Source organism: Euprymna scolopes, chromosome 30 (assembly GCF_053919585.1).
Source record: "Euprymna scolopes isolate OS-2025 chromosome 30, ASM5391958v1, whole genome shotgun sequence".
Taxonomy (NCBI): domain Eukaryota; kingdom Metazoa; phylum Mollusca; class Cephalopoda; order Sepiida; family Sepiolidae; genus Euprymna; species Euprymna scolopes.
In genome coordinates, this window is record NC_136511.1 from 93004885 (window position 1) to 93026978 (window position 22094).

The 22094-nt window shown below is 36.3% G+C and overlaps 1 protein-coding gene across 4 annotated transcripts in view; it reads right to left on the bottom strand.

The window, feature by feature from the left end:
* LOC145254571 (uncharacterized) overlaps nucleotides 1-22094 on the bottom strand; it is a 257538-nt gene that overhangs the window by 62477 nt on the left and 172967 nt on the right. For all 4 annotated transcript variants that reach the window (XM_080113179.1, XM_080113178.1, XM_080113177.1 and 1 more), the window contains exons 2-3: nucleotides 13607-13646; nucleotides 8709-8752 (exon numbers count right to left, since the gene is read on the bottom strand). In XM_080113179.1, the coding sequence (XP_079969305.1) occupies nucleotides 8709-8752; nucleotides 13607-13646 (84 nt within the window). The remainder of the gene's footprint in view (nucleotides 1-8708; nucleotides 8753-13606; nucleotides 13647-22094) is intronic.

Below are 22094 nucleotides of genomic sequence, written 5' to 3' on the forward strand. Positions count from 1 at the left end.
GTGTGTGTGCCATCGCTGGTTGTAGGGTGGGTTGAATTCAAAACTACTTCTCACTAAAAAAAAAAAAGAAGAAATTCAGGGAGCTTAATAGAATAAAGTTTAGAAAAGAGTGAGTTACATTATTATTTAACAGTAATTTTAAGTCTTTAAACTGCCAAGTGGAATATTATTTCTTAGCAGTTTTAATCTGTGCCAAATAAAACCTTGATAAAACAAGACAGATTTTTCATAGGAAAGGACAGCTGATGAAATAAGAAAAAGATAAATAAGTGGTGACAAGATGAAAAGAATTATTTAAGTTACATTGATGTCTAGAAAATAAGAGTTTTTTAAGAAAGCGATAGCACAGGCGTTGTTCTGATTTTTTATCATGCATATAAGTAAAAACATTACATTTTAATTTTATATATTTTGTATGCAAACATTCCATTGGAATTGTAGCCATAAACGTTGATGTGCTCAGTTCATCATTTGGATTTGAAAACGATGGTACTGATTGTGATAGTACAGGGAGACCAAAAAAAAACAAAAGCTAAATGGAGGCCATCTAGAACATATGCTGTAGAATGGAGAAAAAAAGGCCAAAGACCCTAGTGTTTTGATGTGATGTTTTGAATATAATAAACTAGTTATGGCCAAAGTTTCATTTCATTCAGACAAAACACTAAGAAACAGGGCCTAATTAGAGTTGGGGCCCTTTTTTTTGGGGGGGGGGTCACCCTGTATGAACAGATACCTCCCCTTAGCGAACTCTCTAAGGAACAGAGTTTTAAATATAGAACCACTTCTGTTTAGGCGGGGTTTTTAGAAGAATAAAAAATGGAACTCATATCATGACTCCTTTAACTGCATCTCATGCATTGTCATCCTCCCTTCCATAAAAATGAAAATATTTCATGGTGGCAGCAATGGTTATCTTTGTGATGCCCTGCTGAACAGATGAATGTGTTAAAAACATACAAGTGACCTAAAAAAAAAAAAAAAAGAAGGAACCAGAAAAAAAAAACAATACGAATGGTGCTATGCTACAAACTATGAGTAAACTTTATTTTCATCTTTCAAATATGAAACTTTTGTGAGAAGATAAAAAACAAAACACAATAAAAATTTAATTAAAATATATATATATAACTGACACCGTGAAAAAAAAAATTGGATTTAATATCGTCGGGATCTAAACATTAAAACAATGGCTACAAACAAGCCGTCTATGTGTTGGACATCCGCGGCACTAACTGAAACATTTAGATTATTTAAGCAGCGTTGTAACCTTTATTTCTCAGTCAAAAATATCCTGTTGGAAAAACAGGTTGACAACATTTTGTTACTGTCGGAAGAAGAAGGTTTTAAAAGGTACAACACTTGGTCATTCGAAAATGAGACCGACAGAAATAATTCAGAAATAATTTGGCAAAAATTTGAAGAAAGACTGCATCCACAATTAAATTTACACATTGCTCTTTTTTATCTGCGTCATTATAAACAATGGGAGTCAGAGAGTTTCGATGACTTCCTAGCTCAATGTAAATTGCAGGCATTAAAGTGCAAATTCCGGGATATCCAGGAAACAGAGGAACGACTCATCGAGCAGGTCACGAAGTACCTAGAACTTCAGAAACAACTTCTAGCGAAGGGTGGATATCTAACACTGCAGGAAACTATAAACTGTGGCAGGACACATGAAGCTTCCATAGACCATATGAGACAGCTGAACTAGATGAACGAAAAAAGCTAGAAATAGATGTAGTGCAATGCCAGTATTGTAAATGATGTGGAGGCTCCCACCCGAGCGGAAAATGTCTGGCATGGGATACCATATGTTCAGCTTGTAGACAAAAAAATCATTGGGCCAAAGTCTGCACAAACAAAAATAAAAACGCAGCAAGGTATGTGCCAACATGCACAACATGGAAAGAAAAAATAATAAACGATGGACAGGAGTACAAAAGAACCAGTACAAGCACCAGAACCACAGCAACCGGATGCAGTCGCTAAATCATAGGGACAATGAAGGGATGTTTAACAAGTTTGAACAAATGTCTTTTGACTCTATCCAAGAACAAAGCAACAATCGAACAGAGATTTTCACAAACCTTGTAATTAAGCTTCCCAACCTCCCAGGCACCCATTTTCTGAAAGCCAAAGACAACATACTTCCATTACATACTTTCCGGAAGATGTTCCCACACCTGATAAGTGCAGCAGGAGAGCTACTTCCCGGTGCAACAAAGGATGAACCAACTGTTTAACAGCATATAATGGTTCTCACATTACACAGCATGGATCCATTAAAATAGCTTGTTCACACAGGAAAACGGAAGACCTCAAGTTCTTTGTTGTGACAACTGAAGGGCCTACTATCATAGGACTAGCTTCAACCAGAGATCTTAAACTGGTAAGTCAACACTGTGTGATCCAGGAAACTCCAGTCTCAATAAGATCAACACAGGATCTGGTAAATATGTACCCAGACCGTTTTGAAAATATCAGCAATTTTGAGGGTGAATATCATATTGTCCTGAAACCAGACAACCACCCTGTTATACATGCACTGAGGAAATGTCCCATACATATGAGGGAAGAAATCCAGACCGAGTTGGAGAACAAGGTGTTATACGAAAAGTAACCAAGCCTACAGAATAGGTCAGCAGGTTGGTCTATGTGCGTAAAGGCAATGGAAAACTCTGCCTGTGTTTAGATCTGAAAGATTTAAATAAGGCCATCATGAGATGCCATTACAAGACCCCTACAATGGAAGAACTTGCACATAAACTCTCTGGTGCCAAATATTTTTCCAAATTGGATGCCAAAAATGGATAGTGGTCCATCAAACTTGCGACAGACTCACAACTGTTGAGTACCTTCAACTCCCCTTTTGGAAGATTTTGTTTCCAACGTATGCCTTTTGGTCTGGTGATGTTTCAGGATGTGTTTATCCAGAAGATGGACATGATTCTGGAAAAGTGTTCTGGAACTCTAGGGCTGATCGATGATGTCATTGTCTTTGGAGAAACCCAAGAAGAGCATGACAAAATCCTTCATAATGAGAATTGCACAGAAGGAAGGACTTTGTTTCAACCGTGAAAAGTGTGCCATCAATGAGAAACAAATCCATTTTTTGGCGCAATTTATGATCAAAATGGTATGCACCCTGATCCCAGCAAGGTAGCAGAAATAAAAATGTTACCTAGTCCATTGAACACCACTGACCTGCAGAGGGTGCTGGGAATCATCACATATATGGCACCTTTCATTCCACACCTGTCAGATCTCACAGCACCTTTAAGAGATCTCCTAAAAAAGAAGTGGAGTACCAGTGGACTGAAAATCACCAGAGATCCCTCCAGCAAGTCAAGGATCTCATTTCCAAAGATATGTTGCTGTCATACTTTGACCCTTCAAAGCAAACTGTTATCAGGGTCGATGCATCAAGTAGAGGACTTGGTGCCGCTCTCCTTCAAGAAGGTAAACGCATAGCATTTGCATCCAAATCTTTAACAGAGACTGATCAACACTATGCCAACATAGAGCGGGAGCTCCTTGCAGTTGTTTCTGGCTGTGAACGATTCCGGACTTACATCTATGGAAATGCATTCCAGCTGGAAATATTCATAAGCCTCAGGAAATGATCAACTTAAAAAATTTGGTTACAGCTCCACCTTGCCTTCAATGCATGCTGTTACGTTTGCAGGAATATGACATGACAATCGTATATCACCCTGGGAAAGATATGGCACTGGTGAATGGATTCTCAAGGCTAAAAAGCTAAAGAAGATATTGACTTGGACCTGAGGGTAGACTTTGTTCAATTTTCAACCCCAAAACTGGCTCAGTTAAACCAAGCAACAAATGAGGATACCACACTATGTGAATTGAGAGTGATTATTTTAAGAGGTTGGCCTGACACTCTCAGAGAAGTGGACAAAAACATGAGACCTTATTGGCCTTATCGGGATGAACTGTTCATCAAAAATAGCATATTATTAAAATCAAACCAAATAATAATACCCAAATCAATGCAACAAGAGGTATTACAGAAAATACATTATAGATACCAGGGGATGGAGAAATGTAAACTCCGAGCAAAAAGTTGTGTTTTTTGGCATAACATTAACAAAGACATAGACAACATGGTACAACAATGTACCATTTGTCAGCAGCAGCAAAAAGCACCAAAAAGCGCAGAGTGCTGAACCCCTGATGCCCCACGAGATTCTGGTGAGGCCATGGCAGATAGTGGCCACTAACTTATTTCACATTGACGGTTTCAACTTTATGCTCATTGTGGACTATTATTCCAAGTTCCCATTTGTGAGATTGCTAAAAGAGTTCTCCAGTCATAAAGTCATCAAACATACAAAGCAAATATTTGGAGAACAAGGAATTCCAGAGAGAGTGATATGTGGCAATGGTGTCCACACTATTTATTTCAAGCAATTCGCAAAAGAATCGAGCTTAGAACATCACACGTCTTCGCCCAGGTTTCCGCAGTCAAATGGCTTCGCAGAGTGCTGTGTCCAGGCAGCGAAATCTGCATTCAAAAAAGCTAATTCAAGTGGTTGTGACTTGAACATGGTATTACTCTGCATGCGTTCGACTCCTCTAGATCATGCCATTCCATCACCAGGGGAACTCCTATACCAAAGGAAGCTAGCTGGAAACATCCCAGTCAAATGCACCAACCAGAACGCTAACAAGAAGATAATAGCAAGAAAATCAGAAGATGTACAATGATCAACATGCAAAAGATCTGCCCAGACTGCACATCGGACAATTTGTACGTGTGTTAGATAAAGAAGCAGACGAGTGGTCTCCTGCACTTGTCACACAAATGGGTCGAGAACCAAGGTCATAGAAAGTACAGACCCCTTCCTGAAGAACTCTGCATCGAAATCATCAGCACCTAAGAGTAGACCCCTCCAGAAGCACATCACGTCCAGAGGTGTACTCCACTGAGGTTTCTCAAGAGCCTGCCAGAGACTGTTCATAGAAATACAGCACATAAAGGCAACAGTCACCTGTTAAACAAATACCCTATGGGGTAATAGACTCAGACAACTATACAACAACCAGATCTGGATGTATTATCACCCCAAAAAAGATTTAGAGATGAAGCAATTACTGATTGACTTTTCTTATTTATCTTTGATTTTGTCTCATCGGTTTATAACGATTTTCCTTTTTTCTATTTTTTTATCAAATTATTGAAAGAAGAGGTACTTGCTAGTATGAACAGTTACCTCCCCTTAGCGAACTTTCTAAGGAAAAGAGTTTTAAATATAGAATCACTTCTGTTTAGGCGGGTTTTTCAGAAGAATAAAAAATGGAGCTCATATCCTTTAACTGCATCTCATATGTTGTCGTCCTTCCTTCTATAAAAATGATTCAGAGATGGCAATTTGAATTCTATACAACGGATGAACACCAAATTAGTTTGCAAGAAGCAGAAAGAACATGAAGCTGTTATTGGCTTATAAAAATGCTGCAGCTTTATTCCCAGAATTGGTGGCCTGCAAAGCTAGTCGCGTTTTCACATGCACAGTTTTGCAAGAGGTTGTAGCCATAGTTACATACTTCATTATAACCATAGCTACATACTTCATAATATTCCCCTTATTTCCCCATTGGTTATTGGTTTAACTGAACGAAATGTGTAGTGTGTTATAGTATGTGTGTGTGTTAGAGTGTGTAGTCTCAGTTGTGCAGAGAGTTTGATCATGTGGCGAGACCTACAAAATTGTTTCTCATGTGTTGAGGATCGTTGTAGTCCTGGGTTTACCTGATGGCTCCTTGTTTCAGATGGCGGTGGTGTGGGGCATGTTGTGGTATAGAGTGTACACCAGTTGAGAGAGTGGTTGGTTGACGGGTGTGGGTTCTGTTTCTTCTATAACATCTTCCATTTACTTCGACCCCATAATTGCATGGTGCTACTTTACTAATGACCGTGCCCGATTCCCAGTTGCTGGTAGGGCTTTGTGGGTAGCATTTCATCCTTACAGGCTGTCCTATGGTGAGATTGGGTAGTGGCTTGGTATGATGGTCATAATATGTTTTTGCCATTTGTTGTTTTTTTTTTTTTATGAGGCTATCTTGTACCTCTGTATCTTGCACTTGGGGTGTGTTTTGCAGGTGAGCTGTGCATACTAGGTGTGGTAGCATTATGTCATTCCAGTATGGCTTTCCACATATTCGTGCCTTCCTTTGTTGATTTCTTTATCACGCCTGTAATCAACTTCACTGCCGTTTCGGCACGTCCATTCGATTGATGGTGGTGAGGACTAGAAGTTATATGTTCGATATCCCATGATTCAAGAAATCTACGGAAGTCACTGCTGGTCGTGTTGTTAGTCATCATTGCTACTGGTGCGCCATGTGCAGCGAAGATGGGTTAGAGCACTTTGACGAGGGAGTTCCCACTTAGGTCTGGGAGCAGGCCGACCTCGACAAAATCTGAGTATATTTCAACCAATGCCACAAAGTCTTTGCTGTTTAGTTCAAAGCAGTCACTGGCCACAAACTGCCAGGGGTGTACTGGTATTGGGTGGGTCATCAGAGGTTGTTGCTGTTGCTGAGGTTGGGTCAGTTGACAGGTTTCACACCTTCGGACTACTTCAGTGATCTCTGCATGCTTTCATGGCCAGAGCATTATGTTGTGGGCTGTGTTCAGTGTGTATTGAATGCCCAGGTGAGGTCTGTGTGCCCTGATGATCATCTCGGGTCTAACTTGGCAGGTGACCTTTTTTTATATTCCCTTCACTTCACAGTGGAGTGTTATTGAACCTAAAGGTATAGAGTTGTCCTACAGCTTTAACTTTGTGAGAGACGGTTGTAGCTACACTTTAGTAATGTGTTTATAGTCAGCAGCTGGCTCCAGTGTCGATTTGGAATTTGCATAAGGTTTTTGTGCTGTCTCCCAGGGTGAATACGCAAACGTCTGCCTGATAGTGTTTGCGATCTGTGGACTTCTCAGAGTATAGATGCTTTCATAACTGCTGACTGCTTCTGTTTCCATGTAGCACAATTTTGCAGTTCGTTGTGTTGAGGCTTTATTTGGCCGTTGTGATGGGGTAGGCTTCACTTGTGATTAGCATACTCTGGCAATATGGTTGTGCTTTAAACAGATAGCACACATGAGTCCATAAGCCTGACACTTTTCTCTGTCATGGCTCTGTCCACAAAATTTACAGTCTTTTATGAATTCTCGTGGCTTTTTCTTATCTCTTTTGGTGTAGTGGCTAGTTTCTGTTGAGTTGTTCAGTGTGATGAGCTGTTGTTCAGCTCCTGCAAATGTCTATCGTCTGGTATAGGGTGAGTCCAGATTCACTGAAGAGTCTGGCCTGAACATTATTATTACTGGTGTCTGTTACTATTCGGTCATGCAGTAGCTCATCCTCAAGGGCACCGTAGTCACACATTTTGATTAAGTATTTTAGTTTGAACAAATATGCGTAAAATTTTTTGCTCTGTTCCTGTGTACAGGAATTAAACATATACCGTTGTTATATGATGTTCGGTCTGAGTTCAAAGTACTCTGTCAGTCTTTCCAAAAATTTTTTGTGTCTGCTCGTTCCTCTACAGACATTTTGTAGATTTGCATTCCTTAAGTGTGCCTACCTGTATGTTTGCTGCTTTTTCTCCAATTTCTGTCATGGTCGCATAGGTCTCCCATGTTAGTTTAAAAGGAGCCATGTTTTCTCACAAATCACTGTCCATTTCCATTTTTGCTGGTGATTTAATTGCATATGCCATGTTGATTGATGAATATAATGAATGTCTCTTCCATACAGAGACGAGGGTGTAAGTAAAACTAGATTCTGGAGGGTGGGTTTCGCCAAACATGTATTGAGAGTGTTCATTGAGTGTATATGCGTAGTTCCAAAGAGAAAAATCCTACTGACACCATGTTGAGTAGCGAGAAGCAGATAACCTCCTGCGAAACTGTCCACGTAAAACACGACTAGCTTCACAGGAAGTTGTAGCCATAGCTATATACTTTATAACACAATTAATTATAATGTGTATTGGATTATTTAAACTATTGTTAAATATTTTTTTCACAATGATTCAGCTGATGTAATCTCTGACTTTTTTCAGAAAATATTTCAGGAATATGTATGTTGGAGCTGTGGCACAATAGATATAAGTGTTAAGTAATAATCAGTTTTAAGTGACGGTCAGTTTTGAAGATTAAAGGTTGCGTATGAGCAATACTAAGAATAAAATTATGATTTATTTAAGACTTCTGCCATATCATGGTTGATGGAATGATAAAAAAAGGAGTTCTGTTTGAAATTCCACACAGATGGCCATATTCAACATAAAGATTGAGTGTATTGCTGACAGAATTTTGCTAGTTAGTTATGAGAGTTTACATATGCAAATGAGTTTTGGATTGATGGATTCTGGTTGAGATAAAAAGTGAGAGAACTTACCTTCCTAAGGAGCAGATTGAAAAGTTGATCTGATAAATTTAGACCATGTCAGGTATTCATTTTTAGTGAGTGTTGTGAAGAGCAAAATGAAGGAAGGAGAAAAAAGAGAAGGGAGAGTAAACGTTCAATATTTTTGACTGGGAAAACATCCTATCCAATTTCTTCATAATTTTGTTAACAGTTAGAAATTATATATGTCCTTATTTTGAATGAACTGGGAAAAATAGCCTCTTTCTTAAATTTGATGATAACGTATATACAAAAAAGATCACTCACCTCACAGAAATCCTCTAAAAAGCCTTTGACAAGACCTGGGATTCCTGTAAAAAAGGAGAAATAAAACATTGTTTAAGTAAACATAAGAAACCAATAAACATGTTTAAAAGCACCTCTACACCTCCTCTATGTTGATAGATGAAATAATCATTTAAACTGAATATTAAGAAAACTCTCCTTAGAGTATTTTTGTTGTGTCCAAACTATGGCGAAACGATTGTTTTTTTTTTGTTTTGTTTTTTTTTTTTACATAGGCATCAACACTTATCAAGGCCAAGAGGCCACTCAAGGATAAGGGTTAAAGAGTGTACAGTAGAAATTGGACAATATAGTAATCGTTAGTAATGGAAATTCGGTAAATTTGTTAACAAGTGGGACAGCTCATCAAGAACTTGTTTACGTTAGACTTGAAGACAACCATATTGTAGTCAGCTGGAAAGCAGGAAAACGGAAGACAATTCCACAGGCGTGCAGTTCTAAGAAAGAAGCTTTGTTCATGGAATCTACGTTTAGGTTTAGGCACAGATAAAGAGTGGGGGGAATTATTGATAGTGTTTTCAGCTAGACGAGTGTTTCTTGTGAAAGATTGGCTGGGGTGGGGGGACCATAGACTGAAGCTCAGTCGAACACTTTCCATGAAAATAACAATACAGCAGAGACAAATTCTCGCAACATCTCTTCTGTGAGATAGAGGTTGCAGGGAAGAGAAAAGGATATCTCTTATGAGGCTACAAAGTCTATTTTGAACTCTATCAAGGCAGGACGTCCTTTCTAGCAGCTCCTGCCCAGATGTGGCAACAGTATTTCATCCTTGGACGTACCTGGCTTTTATATAGATAGAGAATTGCATCAGCAGTGAGATATCTACAGAATCGATAGAAGGATCCGACCATTTTTTCAGCGGCCTTGGCAACAGGTTTGATGTACCTGTTCGGTTTCAGATCAGGAGTAAAGGTCAAGCTTAGAAGCTTGTCAAAACTTGAGGCCTCCTCAAGACAAGAGCCATTCATTTCAACTGATGCCAGATGGGGATCAGAATGTTGATGATGTAAAGAGAGAAGCTTGGTTTTAGATGCATTAAAAATAACCAACCACTCCTTTCCCCATTGTACCACCTGCTCAAGATCAGAGGAAAGAGAATCGGAGAGAACTTGGTCGTGGTAGTGTCATCAGCATAAATGTCTATTAATGATGTAAGGATGTGATTTGGAAGATCATTAATGTAGATCAGGAAAAGAGTTGGGCCCAGGATGGACCCTTGAGGGACTTCAGCATTAATACTGTGAGCTTCTGATTTTTGCCTATCAACTACTACTCTTATGAACCTGTCAGAGAGAAATGATTTAATAATTGAGAAGACATTTCAAGCTATACCATAGCTAGAGATCTTGTGAAGTAAACCTTCATGCCATACTCTATGAAAGGCCTTAGATATGTCAAGAGCAATTACCCTAGAAAGGTTGGCTCCGTCGAGAGATTCACTAATCCTATGAGATATAACTGTAAGCACATCTGCTGTAGATCTAGCAGAATAGTGATGTTAAGACTAACTCCAATATATTAACAATAAGCAATGAAGAAAGGGTTTATTTAGTTACCTATAATGTTTAGTATATGTTGAAGAAAATTGGGCAGTGTCTGAGTGAGGTAATGAAAAGTTAGAAAATTCTTTGGCTACCAAGAGTCTGTCCAACAGTTATCTTCAAATGAAGATTCAATGAACAAGATCAGGAGAAAGAAAAGAGACATCTTTCCTTATTGCTTTCAGGGATCTGTCTGCTAACTGATTGTTATTTCCAAAGAGACTAAAGTCGTTCTTCAGGGGACTAATAAAATCAATGCATACAGCAAACTGATTAGTTAGTGAGTGGCCAAATTGCATAACAGGGAAGGGACATTTCTCCAAGAGAAGAAATAAATCATCATTTATGACTGCTACAAAACAACGGAGAGCGTGTTTGCTTTGTAAGAAGACCAAAAACTGCTGATGCTATTTTTTGGCTCTTTTTCTGCCATAATACACTCAATGCAACTGTGACCTTCACTGAATACAAAAGATGATTGAAGGTGACTTCAAGTTGGCTTCATTTGTTGATATTAGTCAAGTAAATTGGAAAGAGGTTTTTCATTGAGATAAATATTTTATAAGCAAAAATTGTTACTGAGTAGATTTCAATGAGAAGGGATGCATTATTGAAAGTCTTAAATAACTGAGCAACTCTGGATTAAAAAAAAATTAAAGATATATTCTAAAGTTGTAAAAGTTTTCATTTTCTTCATGCATGAACTTTTTGTAGATTAATCTGCTAAATTAGCATATATATGGATCTCTTTTTAAGAATTGCTAAGGTAGATGAAACTAGACTAACCACTAAACAGTGCTAACCTTTCACTTTACAAAACTTGCATTACTGATAGGATTTCAATTGTCTCTTGAGGATTCTGTATTTCTATATATGACTGATGTTTTGCTGCGAATGCAAGAACTAAAACGTTAAAGACAACAAAGAAATGGGAGAATAAGATATAATAAGCAATTTATTTTGGGCTACAGCTGGATATAAGGTGATAATTAATAAAAATCTCTAGCATGAAAAATCTGACTTTTAAAAAATAAGTCAGATTTTCTTAGAAAAAATATGAGACTAAAATGTTGGTCATGGATAAAAGAAATGCTAATGAAACAAGAAATTGACAAACCAATCATAAAATATGTACATTGTCTATAAAATGCAAGTAAATATTGCAAGTTTCAAAAAATAGAACAGAAAATTGAAGATGACTTAATTCAATTTAGGTTAATTGTAGGTATGTATAATGTACTACACCGAATCAAAAATAATGAAAATACATATTAAAAAAAAAAAAGATAAACAAATGTTGATATTGCAAATGTGAACATGAAATAAAAATGGAAAAATGCTCATCATTTGGAAAGATTTGGATAAATTTCTTTAAAAAATGAACCATTTTCAAACAGCATACAAATTAAAAAATAAAATTGTAGAAAGATTTGAAGAAAATGACATCAATACAGAAATATTTTTATTAAAAACAAAAATAAAAATGTGGAGTAAATTGAACAAAAGAAAAAATATGAAAATTAAAAAACAAAAACAAATAAAAGTGATATAGCAGTGTCATCCCTTATTTTTCCAATCATAAAAACTAAAATCTTCATTACAAAACTTTTAAACATTGTTGGATACCAGAGTTTTTGGTAGGCCGTTTCTGAAAAATATGATTCTTAAAATCTGTTTTATGGTAGAATTTTTCTTGTCTGTCACTTGCATTAATTCAGCCTGAAAAAAAAATGTTTTATTTCTTTGTAAAATCCAGAAAAGTTTCCATATATGTTTTTTCTTATTCTAGATGCCATCCTGCTTAGTCTCTAGTTTCCACAGCCATTCATTCTAAACACAAAGCATCAGTCTCTACTAGTGATGGGATGATTCCAAATTTTTCACAATTTAAATACAATTACTAATTCTGATTTCAATGTTTTTTGATTTCTAAATATTTAATTAGAGATGTGTTGCTTTTTTTATTTTTAAGTTATTATAATGTCCACATGTATTTTTAAGTTACTGTAATGTCCACATGTATTTTTAAGTTACTGTAATGTCCACATGTATTTTTAAGTTACTGTAATGTCCACATGTATTTTTGCAAACATAAAAATACATTAGGAGTACATAAGTAGATATTTCTAAATATCTTTTCTCTAATGATTAAAAATTGTGACACAATTAACGGTTTATTTCTCTTTTAAAACAAAGCTGATTTGCATTAATTGACAAAATGCTCTTTAATGTTTTTCATAAATAACTGTAAATCATTGTGGGCATGCAAGAAGATGGTGTAAGAACAGAATATTTAACAAAACCCCTCCTAATAATGAGTTTCTAAATTGCTAAAATTGAGATTCTACTTTTTTCAAGTGATTACATGTCAACATGTTAAAAAACTTGGCAGAAAAAAAAAACACTTATTTTTTAATTAAGCAGATCTCAGTTTTGTATCAAAATTTTAGATAAAATGATCATAATTTCCTAGCTATTATAATGTTTTAGGATATTGTTTTTACAATTAACTTTATGTCCAACTGGCATATGTTCAAAAGAAATGGATAAATTTTTACGATATCTTTTGTTTATTAAATTGTTTGGTGAAAGTACCAAATAATTAAATAATGCCCTCTCTCTATGTTAAGAACAAGTTTCTAAATATATTATTATTTCAGCATGGTCAATATTTTGCATAAGCACAGGAAACTTACAGAATTTTCTGTTTCATAGTGTTAACATTTTTATCACATTATTTGCTTAAAACTCTTAAAATATATTATGTAGATTATCATTTATTTATTAATTCATATGGAAGTACAGTACAACCATGGAATACAGTGGCCCTAGGATACTTTTTTCAGTTTACAATGTAGAATATAATGTTTTCCGGACCCTTATTACGGTATTTGCCCCGCCTTACAGTGTTAGTTATAATGTTATTTGATTGTATACATGTGTATTATATACTGTACTATATTTTGTTACTAATTTTTAATGCTGTATTCTAGAGTTCTATCGTATATTGATTTCAAAATGAATATAATTTTTAAATATGGTATTTTGAAGACTTAAAGTGCTTTATTTTTTTAAAATATGACTATTTTAGCAGAATCCCCTTGAAATCTGTATTTATCCAAAGTATATTATGTATTGCTATGCCATTAAACTTCAGATCTTGTTTTAATAATTATAGCATATTTTATTGCATTTTTCTTATAAAAACACAATTTCACAAAAGTAAAAACAACAAAAAACAGAATTTACCCAAAGCGAGGACTGAATTAAGAAAAATGTGACTTTGTTTTGTTATGAAACAACTTTATACATTACCTCTACTGACAAGCACGGTCTCTTCTTTCTTTTGTGGAACCTGAAAAGAAATCAAATTAATAAAATTATTGGCAAGGATTAAGAAAGTAAAGAAAATAATAATTCTATTAACAGTGAAGGAAGGGGTACTGCTATAGCTTGAAACTTAAATTGGGTATTAAACAATTATTTTCCATGCATTTCGTGTTTCACATTTGACACTACTGAATCATCATTCAGGGTCAAGTGTCAAACATGAGATGTGTGGAAGATTAGACAATCTGTGTTTATAGCCTGATGTATATGCGTAGGTTTAAATTGTCTATATTTAAATATAATTTTGCAGATAAGTCAGAGAAAGCAGACAACCTGGACAACATAACAAAATGTAGTGTTCACAAGAGTTAGGGCAAGGGCATGTAAGTGGCAACAGGAAGGATGAGGCCACCAACTATTCAAGCTCTATGTTTCTTTCTGTTTCTCTTTAAGTAGCTTTCTAGCATGGTAGAGAGAACCCACCTTCTTCGCAGTGGCCTTGGCAATGCTCTCAATGTATCTGTTCCAACTTATGTTCCCTGTGAACGTTCGGCCGAGAAGTTTAAAGGAAGTACTTTCAGTTATTGCTATTGGTGATAGAGAAGGTTTCTTGTAATTATTAAACAAGTTTAGTCTTGGCAGCATTGAATGTGACCATTTTTGTCCCCTTTCCCTACAGATTGGAGGTCTTCCTCTAGTGTTTCTACCATTTCCTTAGATATGTGTTCATTTGTTTTCCCCTCGTGCCTGTTAGAGAGTGTGTTGTCATCAGCAAATATACCCATCTCAGAGACAATTTTATCAGGGAGGTCATTTATGAATATCAGAAATAATAAAGGTTCCAGGATAGACCCCTGAGGTACTCCTGCATTTATATCATATTGTTTAGATGCATGACAGTCAAGGAAAACCTGGATTCTTCTCTTACTTAGGAAGGATTTAATTACGTTATGTATTCTTCCAGTGATACCATATGATCTGATTTTCCTTAGAAGAGCACTGTGCCATACCCTGTCAAAAACGTTAGATATATCGAGGGCTACCACTCTACCCTCACCTGCTTTGTTCAATGAATGGTATATACATTCAGATATTACAGTTAGGATATCTGCTGTGGAACCGGCTTGCCTAAATCCATATTGATGGTCGGTGAGAAGTTTAGAAGCTGTAAGGTGATGGACTAGAGCTTGATTAATTATGGACTCAAATATTTTGGCGAAAAGCGAGACGAGGCTAATGGAGTGATAATTTAATGGGTCAGTTCTTTCACCAGAATTTTTGTAAACTGCTACCACAGAAGCAGTTTTCCAGCAGTCAGGAAAGCAAGATTCGTTAAGGCGTTTGTTGTAAAGTTTGGAGAAAACTGGAGCAACCTTAGCGGAGCATTTTTTTAATAGTACAGCTGGGATGAGATCAGGTGCACATGCTTTCGAGGTGTCTAGGTTTTTTATGATACCATGCACCTGAGAAGGGGTGATTTTTAGAACTGAGCCACAGCAATGTGTGCCCGGGTACAATTAGTTTATATTTCTAGTGTTTAGGTATTACATTTTCTGATTTATAACAATTTTTTTGAGTATTAAAAACACTTCGAAAAATTGATTTTATCTTTTTAAAACAACAGTAAATAAGTAAAAATATTTTTTTAAGATTATGGGGAGGTGTAGTTTCTTTCTTAAACCGAATAAACGCTTTAAAATAAGTTTAAACACTAAAAATTTATCCAGCTAGGTAGAAAACGAACACTTCGAAGAATCGATTTTATCTTCTTTAAAATAACAGTAAATAAGTACAAATATATTTTTAAATATTATGGGGGTGGGAGATGTCGCTTTTAAAAACAATTTCTCCTTCCAGAACGGCAATAAAATGTGTTTTCAATCGATATTTATTCTATAATGGCTCAATTTTCCTACCTAGTAAAAATGGAGAAATCTTCTGTGGACGAATCTTCCGGGCACCATGTAAACATTAAGTAAAGAATAACAAGTTATCTATAAAGGAGTCATTACATTTTTAAAAATTCGAAATAAAAAAAAGAAAAAAATTTGTTTCCACAAAACTTTTGTAAATGTCAGGTGGCAAAACTTGAAGGTAACCATAAATATGTACATAAAATAATTGGAACTGGTCAAATTTCAAGTGAAACTTTATAAAAAGGCCAAACTGCTTTTAAAAGAAAAAAAGGCTAAATTCGAGAAATTTTGCTTTGAAACATCCAGTGATTCTAAAATGGGTGATCGAATTACTAGAATGTTGCATTGGAAACTGAGCACCCCTACAAATATTTAAATATTGACTTTTTTCTTTCTTTTTTTTTTTTTTTTGTTATTTTTTACTCATGTTCACCCATAACAAGGCATATTGCCATGTGGACGCAAGGGGCTACTATTTGGGACCATGCCTAGGAAAGATTAACAACATGTTGGTTTATATTACATTTAAATTTCTGCATATCAGTACAGTTAGGGAAGCAGTAAGCAGGAAGGGAATTTCAAAGTCTAGCTGTTTGAGGGGAGAAACTATTATTAGAGTAGAAAGCTTTCTGGCATTTAGGAACCTCAACAGTGAAGGGGTATGATTTTGTTGCTAAGTGGGTTTGTTGGGGATATGTACGTCGAAGTGGCAGAAGTGCAACGAGTTCATCAGAGTACATTCCATTAAAATATTTGTAAAACAGACACAAAGACGCAACATTGAAGCGATGGGACAGGGGTTGGAGCTTAGTTGACAAAGTGGAATCTATTAGATTGAAGACTCATTTTTGAACCCTATCCAAGTGAGAGACTAGTAGTAGATGCACCAGCACAAATGTGGCAACAATATTCCATGCGTGGTCGAATGGTGGCCTTGTAGGATACTCAGGTGTGAGTAATTTTCTAGCTCAATAGAGGAAACCCACCTTTCTTGCAGCAGCCTTTGCAATCTCCTCAATGTATATTGCCCGTGAATGTTAGACTGAGGAGTTCGAAGAAAGAATTTTTTAGTAGGGTTTATTTGTTATGGATATCAGTGGTTGGAGAGGCTTCTTGTAATTGTTAAAGGAGAGCAGCTTAGTCTTATTAGCATTAAATGTTACCATCTATTTATAGCCTCACTCTACTAGTCTGGAGGTCATTTTCTAACGATTCTGCCATTGTCTTAGACTTTTTACATCTGTTCTTCCCTCATGCATGTTATAGAACATTGTATCATCAGCAAAAATGCCCATCTCGGATACAATATTATCAGGGAGATCGTTAATAAATATCAGGAATAATAGTAGTCCAAGGATCGAACCCTGAGACACTCCTGCATTAATGTTATGCTGTTTGGATGCTTTTTTTTTTTTTTTTTTTTGATGATCTGGTAATCAAAAATTATCTGCTGAAATTTTTTTTAAAAAAGACGAAACTAAGAAAAAACATAAGTCGAGCACCACTCATACACATGAACGAATCTCTATCCCTCTCTGCTATTAGCACCAGTAAGTCTTTAGCTGGTACACTAGCGCAGAAAAAACTTGAAGATTGGGGTACTTATTCAGATTGCCACTTGTGACGGAAATCAAAAGTAAAGAAAATACAGAAAAGTATGTAACAAAGATGAAATATTCCAAAAATCATGTAATTTGATCAAGTAGTTTTTTTTTGTTTTGTTTTTTTTTTTTCATTCAAAAAACACCAAGGGTACTCTTGCAGTATCTGACTCAGGATTTTATGTCATCATGGCTCAGGCTCAACCGGCAATCACTGGAGTAAGCCAAGTGTTGTTCAAATTTTGAAACATTAAAGCAACATTTTTAATTTTTTTGTATTAAAAAAAATGTAATTTTTAAATTATTTATTAGTTGATGGAAAGTATTTTTTTTTTTTGGCTGTTATTTCAATTAAATGGCTAAGCATTTCATCAGCCAATGAAAAAGAGCTATTGAAATGGAAGTAGACGACTTTCAATTTGGAAGAAATTGAATGAAAAAAATAACAAATTAGTTTCAAAGATAATGGCAGGCACAGGGATGAATTTATGCTCTTTAGAAAAAGAAATGCAAACACCAGAGCAGACTATCTCTTATTGTCAGGAGAAGAAACTGCTATCAACCGTAATAAGGAGTAAACCTTGTACACACGTGTACTGAAACAAAGAGCATATATCAAGGATTGTTTCTCGTGGAGATGCACTAAAACACAGTGCAGACAGTGGGCCTCCTTGCACACAGGATCCTTTTCTGCTGGATCCAACTTGGAGATTATTTACGGGCATTCTGAAGAACATGCAAAGGGAATGTGGTATTGTTTCGGAACACGTATACACAGACTGGAAAAACCTTATCAGAGAAATTTGCCAGGAGTATTTCGTTAGGAATCCCTGGCAAATCAGAATAGACCAGTCTCTCTTCAATTGAAGGAAACACAACATCAGGAGAATCATCAAACTGCTCTAGGTTTTCAGCAGCTATGACACCACAATAAGAAGGGTTTCTTGGTGACCTTACCAAACCAAAGGGTCAAAACCTTCCTTCCAATAATAAACAAATATATTTTGCTGGGGAAAACAGTCATATCTGACTGTTGGAAAGTCTATAACAAAATTGGAAGAGAACGATTTTACCACCTGATTGTGTCTGCATTTTGTACACCCCGTGATGAAGACAACAATGAATCATGCCAAAAGGATGTGGAAGGAAGCAAAACAGCAAAACAAGAAAGAATGCATAACCAACCAGGAGTTTCTAGATAGATATCTAATTAAATTTATATGGAGACAAAAATTTGGAAATGATACTTTTGTCATAAATCATTATAAATCACATTTCCGAAAGCTACTTTTTCATATAGATGGGATACTAGGATGGCAGTCTGTAATTGCATAATGCGGGTAAATGCTTGTTGTTGCCGAGGCACTACAAAGGGATGTATATCTTCAAGTTGGAACTGCTTAATGTTAATGTAATGCCTGCTGGGCTAGGGTCATGTGATGTCCTTAGTCTCTTTTAGGGGTGGACTGATTAATCGGCAGATAATCGGTAATTGGCCTAATTGGCCACTTTGCCAATTAATCGGTAATCAGCAAATTTGCCAATTAACCAACCATTTACCTTACTTTTCTCTTTCCTATTAAATTTAAATCATTTCATCACTGCCAAGTGATTCATCAGATAGCTTTGACACATTAACAAATAACTATTAATTTAACTTAACATTTAATTGTCTTGTTCCTATTATGGTTTTTTACATTTATTAACTAAAATTACAAAATGCAAAGTACAATTTCCAATTCTTAAATGATTAGATAAAAAAAGAAACCAACTAAAGTACAAAATGTAATTCTTTATGTGAATAACTATAAAGTGAAGTTCTGCACCTGCTGCTACTCTACTTCCTCTCCTATTCTTGCTGCCTTCTCTGCTCTCATAGCCTCCTCAGCATTTAAAGTTGAATACTTTTTAGATGTAATGTAGAAACATAGCTTATACACATCACCACTTGTACTAAAGAACCGCTCACTCTCCACAGATGACGGTCGTGCGCTTAAATATTTGAAGCCTGTTTACTCAGTATTGGTAAGGTCTTCTATGTCTTCTTCCACCACTGAAATGGATTATCACTTCTTGTGAGTAATGATAAAGCTACATAATGATCAAATTCTTTTGTGCACTTAACCATAAGGGATTTACTTCTTTTAAGTTTAGATTGAGATTCTTGTATTTCTGTTGTAGTTGCAGTCTCCAGGTTTAACTCATCTCCTACCTGCTCTAAGTTTTGATTTGTTACTGTAGGCTTATTCAAAGCTAATTCATCAAACAGGTTTGAAAGAGATACAGTTTTACTTTTACTTTGATCTTTTTGACCCTCAACAGAGCTTGAAGAAGAGTATTTTGCTGATTCTGCTTCATTATCAAGTAATGAAAGAAAGTAATCAAGAAAGTAGATGTAGAATCCAATTCTTAGTGTTTCTCATGTCATTCTTTTGAAATTTAAATTTGAATCTTGGATATAGGAAAGTAGACACAGAAGTTTTTATCATTTAGATTGAAAATTTTTGTTGTTCAACAATGCTAAGAAGGATTCCACTAAAGTCAGAAATACTAGAATTAGATTGGACAGTTTTTGACAGAAATAACCTGAGAGCTAAATTTGTAGGTATCATTAATATGGTTGATGTTTTGTGACTTGTTTCTTTCGTGATTCCTTAAAACTGACTCAGGAACTGAATATTTTTTCGAACAAATTCCCATTGGGACATAAGCACAGAAATTAGGAACCCGGGATTTTTGGAAAATCTACAATAGTGTAGTAAATAATGGGCAGTCAACTATTTCCCCACTATCAAACAATCATAAGGTTGCTTGCACGGCAACTGACAAGGCTAATCTGCTTGCCAGTTGGTTTGCCTCAAACTCCACAGTGAACCCTGTACACCACTCCCTCCCTGACTTTCCTTTGCGAACAGACGCCACACTAGACGATTTGAAAATCACCCCTTCTCAGGTACATGCTATTATAAAATACCTAGACACCTCAAAAGCATGTGGACCAGATCTCATTCCGGCTGTGCTATTAAAAAAATGCTCTGCGAGGTTGCTCCAGTTCTCTCCAAACTTTACAATAAATGCCTTAATGAAGCTTGCTTTCCTGACTGCTGGAAAATTGCTTCTATGGTGCCAGTCTTCAAGAATTCTGGTGAAAGAACTGACCCACTAAATTATCGCCCCATTAGCCTCCTCCTGCCTCCTTTTTCGCCAAAATATTTGAGTTCTTAGTTAATCAAGCCCTAGTCCAGCACCTAACAGCTGCTAAACTCCTGACTGACAAACAATATGGATTCAGGCAAGCCCGTTCAACAGCAGATATCTTAACTGTAGTTTCTGAACGTATATACCGTTCACTGGACAAAACAGGCGAGGGTAGAGCGGTAGCCCTTGATATATCTAAGGCTTTTGACAGGGTATGGCACGATGGTCTTCTAAGGAAAATTAGATCATATGGAATCACTGGAAGAATTCATAATGTAATTAAATCCTTCTTAAGTAAGAGAAAAATCCAAGTTGTCCTCGACGGTCGTACATCTAAACAATATGACATAAATGAGGGAGTTCCTCAGGGGTCTATCCTTGGACCTCTATTATTCCTGATATTCATAAATGACCTCCCTGATAAAATTATTTCGGAGATGGGTATATTTGCCGATGACACCACTCTCTATAACAGATATGAGGGGAAAACAAATGAACACATATCTAAGGCAGTGGCAGAAACACTAGAGGATGACCTCCAATCCGTAGTGGAATGGGGACAAAAATGGATGGTCACATACAATGCTGCTAAGACTAAGCTTGTTTCCTTCAATAACTACAAGAAACCTTCTCTACCACCAATAGCAATGGCCAAGAACACATTGCCTGAAAGTACTCCTTTTAAACTCCTCGGCCTAATGTTTACAGGGAATATGAACTGGAATAGATACATTGAGAGCATTGCCAAGGCTGCTGCAAGGAAGGTTGGCTCCCTTTACCGTGCTAGAAAACTACTTACGCCTGAAAGTATCCTGTACTTCTATAAGGCCACCATTCGCCCATGTATGGAGTACTGTTGTCACATCAGGGCTGGTGTATCTGCTGCTTGTCTCTCACTCCTGGACAGGGTTCAAAAGAGAGTCGCCAACCTGATAGGTCCTGAACTGTCATCTAGGCTTCAGCCTCTGTCCCATCGACGAGATATTGCATCCCTCTGCCTATTCTACAAATACTTTAATGCTGAATGCCCTGACGAACCGCAAACACTTGTACTTCCTCGACGTAACTACCCCCGACAAACCCGACAAGCTACTGAGTCTCATCCCTTTACAGTAGAGATCCCTAGGTGCAAGAAAGCCTTTTACTCCAATAGTTTCTTGCCCAGAACTGCAGGTCTTTGGAACTCCCTTCCGGGATTCTGCTTTCCCAACTGTACTGATATGCAAAAGTTCAAGTGTAATGTGAACAAACATCTTTCTACTCATCTCCCTTCATAATGCCCCCGCAAATTAAGTCCCTGATAGTAGCCCCCTGCTTCAAAGTGGCACTGTGCCTTGTTTGGGATGAAAATTGAATAAAAAAAAAAAAAATTTTAATTGGTAAGATGTTAAGGTAAGAATGTTATCAACAGCACATATTACAAGAGTTTTTCATTGTTCTTAATTTATTTTCAGTATATAACTGTTGAATTAGACCATGTGGTCACATCTTGAATGAGTTTATTTTCAAAATTAAACTGATCCTATACTTGAGTTAATTTGCTAATTGCTAATAGAAAACGATTAAAGTGAGAAACTGTATTTCAGCTAAATGTAATGGTTGTCTCCACAAACTGAGTCACAATGTTTGATAGTTATTCTAAATCACATTCCCCGATACCAGCAACCATATTTGCTCCTGAAAACCACAAGGCTAAGAAAACTTTATTGAAAATTTTATACTCATCCAGAACATTGTGCAATTATTCACTTATTCTTG